The sequence below is a fragment of the Martes martes genome, assembly GCF_963455335.1.
Source record: "Martes martes genome assembly, chromosome: 14".
Classification (NCBI taxonomy): Eukaryota; Metazoa; Chordata; class Mammalia; order Carnivora; family Mustelidae; genus Martes; species Martes martes.
Genome location: NC_137902.1, coordinates 56,919,668 through 56,931,736, shown reverse-complemented (window position 1 = coordinate 56,931,736; position 12,069 = coordinate 56,919,668). Strand labels below are relative to the sequence as shown.

General features: G+C 40.1%; 1 protein-coding gene across 4 annotated transcripts in view; it reads left to right on the top strand.

The window, feature by feature from the left end:
- TET1 (tet methylcytosine dioxygenase 1) overlaps window positions 1–11,071 on the top strand; it is a gene marked incomplete at its 5' end in the record, with an annotated part of 126,189 nt that extends 115,118 nt beyond the window's left edge. For 2 of the 4 annotated variants that reach the window (XM_080823355.1, XM_080823353.1), the window contains 2 exons: window positions 2,343–2,691; window positions 9,855–11,071. In XM_080823355.1, the coding sequence (XP_080679481.1) occupies window positions 2,343–2,691; window positions 9,855–10,867 (1,362 nt within the window). In that variant the 3' untranslated portion in view covers window positions 10,868–11,071. The remainder of the gene's footprint in view (window positions 1–2,342; window positions 2,692–9,854) is intronic. The other 2 variants (XM_080823354.1, XM_080823352.1) reach the window with 1 other exon arrangement.
- Window positions 11,072–12,069: the final 998 nt, after the last annotated feature.

The following is a 12,069-nucleotide window of genomic DNA, read 5'->3' as shown; positions in this document are numbered from 1 at the left end:
TAAGTGGAATAGATTTGCTTCCAGTAATTTTCTTCTCCCCTGGTAAAACATACCACTCTGTTTTTGCACTACACCAGTCTGTTTGGTTGGCCCTATACAAGGAAGATAGCCACAGGCTCCCGAGAAAGTAATCCATCTAATCCATCAAAAGGTAGCCTTCCTTTGTTGTCTGGCCAATAAAGTCTAGGAGTGATAGATTAAGGAGCCCCCCCCCCTTTTTTTTCATTTTTCTTAATCTTTCTTCTCCACTCTTGTTGACTATAGCATTTGACCCATCAGTGTTATTTTCAGATGCTGAAATATTATAATGGGTCCGGGTGAATCTTCGCCAGAGTGTGGTTCATTGTCATTGCTTGGCTAGTACATTTTACCTGATTTGCTTCCTTACAGACTACCTGTAATTCAGCTCAGGCTGAATTAGGTTCAGAATCAAACTAAATTTTGGTTCCACTTCTCTCGTGCTTCTCCTTGTGCATTACTCTGCTGCCTCTTCTCCACTGCTTTTGTTCATGCCGGGAGACTCGTTCCCAGAACGTGACAGAACTCCAGATTTCCCCGTCTCTGAACCCCTGAGTTCTTCAAATGCAGCTGCAGTTCCCTTTTCACCCTGCCTGCTGCCTCCGTCCTTCTAATTACGCTCCTCATATCTACTCCTTGTCACCTTCTTAGTCCCCCTGCGAACAAGTAAACTGATTAAAATAAACATTTACTGGTGGAAGAGTCTACTTTTTAACACAGTTACTTTAAAATTACTGATAATACCCAAGATAATTCAGTATTTCAAGTCTTGCTGGTAAACGTGATTATAAATATTGAGAAAATAATTGTGATTTTTAAAACTTTATCTTACTTTCCCATCTGTATTCATCAAGTCCATCGACCTTACAATCAGGCAGTTTATTTCTTCTAGCATCTTAGAAAGAGCCCTTAGCTCTAGGAGAAATGTTTTTAATAAAAATAATGAAACCATTGGATATATTTTTGTTGGCTCTTTAATGACCCTTGAAAATTAATTACCACTAAGATACTAATCTATGAAGAAAAATATGAATATTAGGTATCAAGTCAGGAATTTTCTGTATGTAGTTCTGTAGTTTAATTCTCTACAATGAATAAAAATAACTTTTAAAGTCAGGAGGACTGAGATAGGTTATATTTCAAGACAGAATTTTCTTCAGATGTCTTATTCATATGCAAAAGAAAGGTGGGTAACTTACTGGTACGTTCCTAGCCAGAATAGAAGCAACATGAAGCAGAAAGAGAAAATTTATTAAAATGAAATGTTGAATTTTTTAAAACTATTTGAATTTTTTAAAATAAGTAATTTTTAAAAATAATAAAAAATCAAATTTAAAAAATAAAGCTATTAGAATATAAGTCCTGCTGGAGAGAGAAATCTCTTGTGCTCCTTTTATTTCATTAATATCTCTTCCATTCATTTAGTGAAGAGAAAAATCACCCTGACATGGGGGGAAATGCAGAAAAAAAAAATCTATATATCTATAGGTAAATTCCACTTAGAAGCGGAAGTGAAGAAATCCTAAAGGAAAACAGCAAATTAGAAAATTCTTCATAATTAATCCCCCTCTACACAAAGAATGAGACATTATTTAAGAAATAGGGAAATACACAGGCTAAAATGATGTCTTTTTTTTTTTTTTTTAAAGATTTTATTTATTTATCTGACAGACAGAGATCACAAGTACGCAGAGAGGCAGGCAGAGAGAGGAAGGAAAGCAGGCTCCCTGCTGAGCAGAAAGCCAGATGCGGGGCTCGATCCCAAGACTCTGGGATCATGACCTGAGCTGAAGGCAGCAGCTTAACCCACTGAACCACCCAGGTGCCCCTAAAATGATGTCTTCTTAATACTTAATATTTTATATGAACGCTGTGGACAGTCCAGTAGATATTCCCTAACTTAGGTAATGAAGTAAAGTGGAATGTAACAAAAGGCCTAATGTTTAAAATATAGGAGTTTGGGGCTGCATGACTGGCCAGTTGGAACAGCATGTGACTTGACCTTGGTGTTGTGAGTTTGAGCCCCACACTGGGGCTAGAGTTTACTTAAAAAGTACTATAAAATACATAAATGTATATAATACCATTGACTTATAAGATCAACTCATAATTATACTGGTCTGCTAACGAACAGTTGATAAATTCCTAGAGCTAATGCGTGTTGAGTGCCTTAATATGTATTCTTTATCCAAAATCACTATACCAGCAGTAACCCACTGGAAAACAGAATGGGAATACAGACCCATTTGACAATGGCAACACTTAGAAGGTAGAAATGACTGTGATGAATGTGCAGGACCTATTTCATGTTTTCTTTCTGTCAGGTTTGTACTTTAACAAGAGAAGATAACCGCTCCTTGGGGGTTATCCCTCAGGATGAGCAACTCCATGTTCTACCGCTCTACAAACTCTCGGACACAGATGAGTTTGGCTCTAGCGAAGGAATGGAAGCCAAGATCCAGTCTGGGGCCATTGAGGTGCTCGCACCCCGCCGTAAAAAAAGAACACGTTTTACCCAGCCAGTTCCTCGTTCTGGGAAGAAGAGGGCAGCAATGATGACAGAAGTTCTCGCACATAAGATAAGAGCTGTGGAGAAGAAATTCATTCCTCGGATCAAGCGCAAGAATCATGGGACAACAAACAGTAGCAAGGCTTCATCGCTGCCACTTTTAGGTGAGGCCTGTGGACGCTCCTGAGTTTCTGTGCACAACTCCCACTGTCCAAAGGGTTGGGACTTGCCTTTGCACTTTATTTCCCCTCTCTTATCTTTGCTCATCTCCTAGGCATGAGGCAATCTGGGGAAAAAAGAAAAAAAAAAGAACCCAACCTGAGATCAGATATCAATTCAGTTAGATAATTATTCTTAAATCTCCTTGGTTTTTAATACAGGTTGGTTTAGAGTTCAAAATAAGATACTGACTACTTTCACATACGCAATTTCTCTGTACTTGGCAAAACTCAACAAGAAAGTGGCCCCTCCGTATTTCTTGGTGTTTGTTTTGTTTTGTTTTAAAAAACATGTTTTTATTATTTGTTCCCCATCTGTTTTGAAGCCGTACTCCTCCTCCTTGGCATATGTGATCGCTTCCTTGAAGTCTTCCTCAGTCAAGTTTAGCATCAATTTAAGTAAGGCAGTCAGCAGGTATTACCGAGCACCCCTTTGTGTGGTTGTGGGTGTTGGGAATGTAGCAGTGAAAGATTAGAGGGAGTGCTGTGCAAGCAAACCAGTTGGATATGGTTGTTAGAGAGTCATTTGCTGAGAATGAGAATTAGAGTCAAGGCCTCAAAGCAATGAACATAAGATGTTCATTGGGAATACAGACCCTTTTGACAATGGCAAGTTAGAAGGTAGAAATGACTATGATGAATGTGCAGGACCTATTTCATGTTTTCTTTCTGTCAAGTTTGTACTTTAACAAGAGAAGATAACCGCTCCTTGGGGGTTATCCCTCAGGATGAGCAACTCCACGTTCATCATGAGATGCTATTTGGAGAAATAGCATTCCAGGCAGACTAAATGGCAGATGTAAAGGTCAGGAGGGAAGAATTTGCCGGGAACACTCGAGGCAAGCAAGGAGGCCAGTGTGGCTGACACGGAGCAGGAAATGGGAAGAACAGGAAATAGATCAGAGGGGGAAGAGGGGTGTCTGAGCGGCTCATCTCAGGCTTCGTTGACTGCTGTTGAGGGAAAGGAATGTTATTGGATATTTCAGAATCTGGAAGGACTGGGGCACCTGGCTGGTTCATTTGGTGGAGCGTGTGACTCTTGATCTCAGGGTTTTCAGTTCAAGCCCACATTGGGTATAGAGATTACATGAAAATGAAACTAAAAAAAAACAAAAACAAAAAAACACAGAAGGACTATAACCTGATTGAAACCTAACATTCTGCTTACTGGGTTGAAACCAGAAAACAGTGGGCAAAGAACAAACAATAGGGTGATGGTATAGAGGCCATCTTAACAGCTCAGGAGAGAGGTGATGGAGCTTGGACCAGATTGGCTAATGAGAAGAACATGAGAAATGTCTAGTCCTGGATGTTTTCAAGGTAGAGTCAACAAGATGTCTCATAAATCTGGAATGTAGACAAAAAAAGAAGTGTGAGTGTTTATCCTGATGTTGGTCTGAAGGACTTGGAAAGATGGGGAAATCACCAAAGGTCATGAGAAAAGGGGAGAAAGGGATAGATTTGGAAAGATACAGAGGGAAATCAGAAGCTCACTTTTGGACATGTCAATTTCTTTCTTTCTTTCTTTTTTTTTTTTTTTAAGATTTTATTTATTTATTAGAGAGAGAGAGACTGAGAGAGAGCATGAGAGGGGAGAAGGTCAGAGGGAGAAGCAGACTCCCCATGGAGCTGGGAGCCCGATGTGGGACTCACTCGCAGGACTCCAGGATTATGACCTGAGCTGAAGGCAGTCACTTAACCAAATTAGCCACTCAGGTGCCCTGGACGTGTCAATTTCAAGACACCTGTCAGACAACAGTTAATAAACAGTTGAATAGAACTATAGTTCTGAGAAGAAATGTTGGCTCGAGGTATGATTTAGGAAGTCAGCTGCATAGAGATGGTGTTTAAAAGCCTGAGAGTGAATGAAATCACAGACACTAAAGGCACTAGAAGGACAAATCCTAGGAATTTCCAGTGCGTACAGGCTTCATAGATGAAGAACCAGCAAGAGAGACTTGGAAGGTCTGGTGAGGTAGGAGTGAAACCCCAAGACTGTAGGTCGTGTTTCAATCATGTCAGGTGCTGCTCTGTGTCAAGTGAGATGAGAATTGAAATTTCACCACGAGTTTTGTAGGCTACCAGAGGTCCTACTTGAGCAGACTCAATACTAAGAATGAATGAAGTGGATTGACAGGGAAATGGGAAAGAGATGGAGAAATTCTTGTGGTTGTCAGTAAAGGGAATCAGTTGAATGCAGTGAAGTTTACGGTGAAGTTTAAAGGTATGAAGTGGATGATTTATTTAATGAGTCCCACTTCCCTCTTATGCTCCTAATTTTAAACGTTTTTTTATTTTTAAATTATTTCTTAAATTTTATTTATTTATTTTAAAACAGCCTATGGAGTCCAACATGGGGCTTGAACTCACGACCCTGAGATCAAGACCTGAGCTGAAACCAACAGTGGACACTTGACTGACTGAGCCACCCAGGCTGCCCCTAAAACTTTTTTTTTTTTTTAAGATTTTATTTATTTATTTGACAGACAGAGATCACAAGTAGGTAGAGAGGCAGGCAGAGTGAGAGGGGGAGGCAGGCTCCCTGCCCCATGCAGGGCTCGATCCCAGGACCCCGAGATCATGACCTGAGCTGAAGGCAGAGGCTCAACCCACTGAGCCACCCAGGTGCCCCAACATTTTTAATACAGAATAATTCTTACTTCATCTATATCCTTATCCAGGCGCCACCCCTTCGAAATTTTTGATAACAAATTGCAGAAGTCGGGACACCTGGTGGCTCACTCAGTTGGTTAAGCAGCTGCCTTTGGCTCGGGTCATGATCCCAGAGTCCTGGGATCAAGTCCTGCATCAGGCTCCTTGCTCAGCGGGGAGCCTGCTTCTCTCTCTGCCTCTGTCTGCCACTCTGCCTGCTTGTGCTCTCTTCGACAAATAAATTAAGGGAAAAAAATATTTAAACAAATTGCAGAAGTCACATCAAATTATCAATTACCTCATCAGTATGTGTCACTAAAAGATAAGGAATGTTAAGAACCACAATACCCAAAACAAATAAATCAAATAATGCCTTAATACCAATCAGTGCTCACACTGCTCCATCTGTCTCCTAAATGATTTTTCTTTTTTGACATTTGGTATGTTTAAATCAGTATCCAAACAAGGTCACACATTACAGTTAGTTGATATGTCTCCTATACCTTTTTTCTTTTAAAGCTTGCTTTTCCTATTTTTCCTTCTTTTTTCTTTTTTACATATATCAGAAACTATTATCCTGTAGAGACAAATTCAGCTTCAGTTTTTAAAAACACTTAACTATGTGCTCGCTTCGGCAGCACATATACTAAAATTGGAATGATACAGAGAAGATTAACACGGCCCCTGTGCAAGGATGACACGCAAGTTCGTGAAGCATTCCTTAAAATAAATAAATAAATATAAAAACACTAAACTATGGGATCACCTGGCTGGCTCAGTAGGTAGAGCGTATGACTCGATCTTGGGCAAGATCGCGAGAAGAACCCCACGTTGGATGTAGAGCTCACCAAAGCAAAAACAACATACCAGAAAACAAAAAACAATTGCTGTGGCATGGACACTGGCTCATTTCTACACTCTTGTTTTTTTACATCAGGAAACACAGTATCTGATGGTATCTCTTTTTGTGATTTTAAAGCAGATCCATGGCACAGGTGTTGTCAACATGATTCACTGATTGTAATGTTCCCTAGGAGCTTTTTACCTGATGGTTTTAGAAACACTTACTATAATGTTCTATATTCTTTATTCCATCAGGAGTAACACAGTCTACCGTTCTTTATCCATTTGTTAAGTAATCTTTTAAAAAGAAATACTGTCCTTACCAAGAACTTACTAACTCTGAGGTATGGGTCATACAGAGAAATTAGAATAAGTGCTTGGCAATTTGACTTTACTCTCCACTTTTCAGAATACAAGTTAATTTCTAGGCATCTTCCAATGTGTTCAATTTCTTTTTAATTTAGTATCATTTTGATCTCATGTTTTTTATATTTTTGTTATTTTATTGGCAGTATTTATAGTTCATTATTATTTATAATTTATATTTCAGTGCACATTAAATAGGGTTATTTTCCCCCCAATTAAATATGAAAATGCTTTTTAAAGTCCTCAAATTAGGCGCGCCTGGGCGCTCAGTTGTTAAGAGTCTGCCTTTGGCTCAGGTCATGATCCCAGGGTCCTGGGATCGAGCCCCGCATCTGGCTCCCTGCTCAGTGGGAAGCCTGCTCCTCCCTTTCCCTCTCCCGCATCCACTGCTTGTGTTCCCTCTCTCTCTGTCTCTCTCTTTCTCTCTCTCTCTCTGCCAAATAAATAAATAAAGTCTTTTTTTTTTTTAAGATTTTATTTATTTATTTGACAGATCACAAGTAGGCAGAGAGGCAGGCAGAGAGAGAGAACGGAGGAAGCAGGCTCCCTGCTGAGCAGAGAGCCGGATGCGGGGCTCGATCCCAGGACCCTGGGATCATGACCTGAGCCGAAGGCAGAGGCTTTAATCCACTGAGCCACCCAGGCGCCCAATAAAGTCTTTTAAAATAATAATAATAACCCTATAAAAAAAACCTCAGATTGAAACCAAATATCCTTAAATTGTCCCATCTTTGATCAGTAGAAACCCATCATGCTGGCTTCTGAACTTTTTGTCATGACCCCAATTGTTTTTGAGAGCTTCCTTAGCTTCTGTTCTGACAAGATGTTCTAGGCTCATCTTATATAATCCTGCCCAGTATATAAATTCAACCATCTCTCCAGGGAGTCTAAAGGAAAAAATACACCTTGAATTTATACTGAAACTCCACATTAGAGTTACAGGGTATTCCTTAACCTTAATTTTTATTGTTGTTGTTGTTGCTGCTGCAAGGAGAGTTGGCTTATTTTGCTTTTTGTAAGATGAGAGAAATGATGGTGCAGACATTTATATAATGCTAAGAAAGATTCAATAAATAGATAGTGACGAGGCAAGGCAGAGAGAATTAGCATTCCTTTTTGCTTGTTAGCTCCATTCACAAATACTTAGTTTGATTTATTTACAGATTCCCATGCCTAGTTCCCTGCTGCCTGTATACAGCATTCCCATCATTTTCATCTTTTTGTCATTCCCTAATAGCATCTTTACAAGCTATGTTTTCAGTAACATATATCCGGTTAGTAGCCCTCTGCACAATATTTGGCTTATAGCCCCTTGTCCTTTTATAATCTTACCCATAAGAATGTTTTTATTTTTTATCTTATTTTTTTAAGATTTTATTTATTGATTTATTTGAGAGAGAGAAGTAACAAGAGAGAGTACAAGCAGCAGGGAGAGGGAGAAGCAGGTTCCCTGCTGAGCTGGGAACCCAATGTGGGGCTGGATCCCGGGATCCTGGGATCACAACCTGAGCCGAAGGCAGGCGCTTAACTGACTGAACCACCCAGGTACCCCCGTAAGAGCTTCTTAAAATAGATTCATCCATTTCAATAAAAGACTCCTTACTTTTTTTTATTCTCCCTCCCCTAATCCAAATCCCCCAAGACTCATTACTCTTATGATCTTTCCTCCCCATGATTTATGTTCTGTTGACAACCTCTATAATAGATGGAACCACAGATTTCTTAATGTGCCCCCTCTTGGGTTCCATGTACAACTTCTCTTAAAAAATGAGAACTGGCAGGGTGCCTGGGTTGCGCAGTCGGTTAAGCTTCTGATTCTTGATTTCAGCTCAGGTCATGATCTCCGCGTTGTGAGATCGAGCCCTGCATCGGGCTCCTCACTGGGACTCAAGCCTACTTAAGATTCTTTTTCCCTTTGCCTCCTCTCTCCAACCCCCTAAAAAAAGAGAGAGAGAGAGAGAGAGAGAGAGAGAGAGAACTGAGACACTTGGCTGGCTCAGTCAGTGGAACATGAGACTCTCCATCTCAGAGTTGAAAACCCACATCGGGCTCTCTGCTCAACAGGGAGCCTGCTTCTCCCTCCCCCTCTGCCTGCCTCTCTGCCTACTTGTGATCTCTCTATCACATAAATAAATAAAGTCTTTTTTTTAAAAAAAAGGTAAAATAAAATAAAAGTGAGAATTCTCTTGGTGCTGGCTTCAGCAGCACATATACTGAAAGTGGAACAGCACAGAGAAGATTAGCATGGCCCCTGTGCAAGGATGACCTACAAATTTGTGAAGTGTTCCATGTTGTATTTTATTTACTTTTTAAAAATTTTATTTACTTTTTTAAGCTTTTCATGTTTAAAGAGAGAGAGAGAGAAATAATTATCCTGTCTCCAGGTTGTACTGCGTTATGTTAGTTTCAGGGGTACAATATATTACATGTGTTTGCTATTATATTGTTTATTACTTTAAAACATGGCCACGTTTTCTATTTCTGGTCCTAAAATCTGCTGCTTTTGCTCGTCCAGAAATTTTTTAGCACCTCAAAACAGGAAGAATGTCCTCAAGAAAATGTTTCCATTTGATGTGAGGTTTGTGTGGTTATGTCTGAACAGATTACCCACAATGGCCGATGTGGTAATAAAGATCTTCCTGATCAGTGAGAAAGAAACAAGGCTTACATGCACCTGGTCTTGAGGGCCACAAATGACTTATTTCCACTAAAATTTCTTGGAGACTTCCCTTTGCCTAATAATTGAGTTTGCCAGTTACGCTGTTTTCTCGATAACTATTACTTTATTTTTACTTTTTTGAAAGTGAGATCATGCGATATCTAAAATGTATCTAAATATCTCTTCGGGTAGAAATACTGCTCTAAGTCATCGTGTTATCCCCTGCATTGCGTTCCAATGTATGATTTTAACATTTAACTTCATCGCCAACTAGGTCATTTCTAATCTCTTACTGTTTCAAACAATGGACATCCTTCTGGCTAAATCTTTGTGCTTATTTATGTTATTTGCAAGGGGAAGAATTCTTGAAGGAAAATTGTTGGGTGAAAAAGCATACCAGACGACATGCAATTTTTAATGCCTGCTTGTGTGTTTGACTTAAAGGCAAGAGAACAAAACTGGCCGACATTGCCGTCATCGATGTTTTGTTACATTATCCTTTGTATTTCTCTTTAAAATACTCCTTAAAGACAATTCCCAAAAGTAGTTTGTACTTATCTTCGCATTTGGTGTCCTTTTCTCTGTTTAGGGAATAAAACCGAAGCCTTGCAACTTGAAATAAAAAGTGAAACTGAACCCCATTTTATCTTCAAAGGTTCGGACAACACTAAAACCTACTCATTGACCCCATCCATTCCTCACCCATTGAAAGAGGCAAACATACCTCCAGGTTTCTCCTGGTCCCCTAAGACGGCGTCAGCCACCACAGCTCCTTGTAAGAGTGATGCGTCCGTTCCCTACGGGTTTTCAGAAAGAAGTAGCAATCCCCACTGCACGGTGCCTTCTGCGAGACACAGCGGTGCTAATGCAGCTGTGGGGGAATGCACTGGAATTGCACAGCCTGGCGACGTGGTTTCTCTGCCCACGCTGCCCGCTCCCGTGGCAGACACCCTGGTTTATTCTGAGCCGCCCACTGGTCCGTCTGAACAGCCACCTTCCAATCTCCCAAGCCAGCAGCCCCCCTTCACCACCTGTCCCCATGACCTGGCGTCCTCTCTAGTGGAAGAAGACGAGCAGCATTCTGATGCCGACGAGCCTCTGTCCGACGACCCCCTGTCCGACGACCCCCTGTCCCCCGCGGAGGAGAAACTGCCCCACATCGACGAGTATTGGTCAGACAGCGAGCACATCTTCCTGGACGCCAACATCGGTGGGGTCGCGATAGCGCCTGCGCACGGCTCCGTTCTGATCGAGTGTGCGCGGCGGGAGCTTCACGCCACCACGCCCGTCGAGCACCCGAACCGGAATCACCCCACTCGCCTCTCCCTTGTTTTCTACCAGCACAAAAACCTGAATAAGCCCCAACACGGTTTTGAACTAAACAAAATTAAATTTGAGGCTAAAGAAGCTAAGAATAAGAAAATGAAGGCCTCAGAGCAGAAAGACCAGGCAGCTAATGAGGGTCCCGAACTGTCCCCTGAAGTTAATGAATTGAACCAAATTCCTTCTCATAAAGCGTTAACATTAACCCATGACAATATTGTCACCGTGTCCCCTTACGCTCTCACACATGTTGCAGGACCCTATAACCATTGGGTCTGAAGGCTTTTCTCCCCTTCTTAATGCCTTTGCTAGTGCAGTGTATTTTTTCAAGGTGCTGTTAAAAGAAAGTCATGTTGTCGTTTACGTATCTTCATCTCACCCATTTGAAGGCTGAGGTAAAAAACAAACAAAAACAAAAATGGGGTGGGTATTTCTTAACTGTGACTATATTTTGACAATTGGTAGAAGGTGCACATTTTAAGCAAAAATAAAAGTTTTATAGTTTTAAATACATAAAGAAATGTTTTGGTTAGGCGTTAACCTTGATAGAATCACTCAGTTTGGTGCTTTAAATTAAGTCTGTTTACTATGAAACAAGAGTCATTTTTAGAGGATTTTAACAGGTTCATGTGCTATGATGTAAAATCAAGACACAGTGTTAACTCTACACAGCTCCTGGTGCTTACCCACATCAACAGTTAAAAATAAGCTGCATTATTATTTCATGGTGCCATCGTTCCAACATCTTCCAATCATTGCTAGAATATCGGCATATTCCTTTGAAATAAACCAATGAAATGTTTTCTCTCTCAAAATATCTCTCCTGTATAAAATAATTCATTATTGTTAATAATGGTTGGAGGCTGTTCATAAATTGTAAATATATATTTTAAAAGCACTTTCTATTTTTAAAAGTAACTTGAAATAGTATAGTATAAGAATCTTATTGTCTATTGTTTGTGCATATTTGCATACAAGAGAAATCATTTATTCTTGCTGTGTAGAGTTCCATCTTGTTAACTGCAATATGTATTCTAATCATGTATATGGTTTTTTTTTAATGTGTCCTTTCTCATGCAAATATTAGCTACTTATATAAAATAGTTAGAACATGCAAAAATCGTTAATTTTCTCTAAAATTGGGATTAGGAAGCATATCACCAATATCGATTAACATTTTATTTGGAACTAAGTAAGCGTGGTCTCTTCTGATTTATCAAGCAACAGTGGCCCTAATTTCACTTTCACCCCAGCTTTCTCAATATACTCATGAAAGGTTTTTCCAAAAGGAGATGGGACATTGTAGGATTCAGAAGAGTCAAATGCTTCTAAAGTTTCAAGGTGATAAAATATAAAAATTAAGTAGCAAGAACCCGACCCATTCCAAATTGCCTTATTTGTTTTGGTACAGAATAAGAATAAAATTCCCATAGAATCTTGTGAAAACAAATCCCCTATTGTCGTCACACATCCACACATCC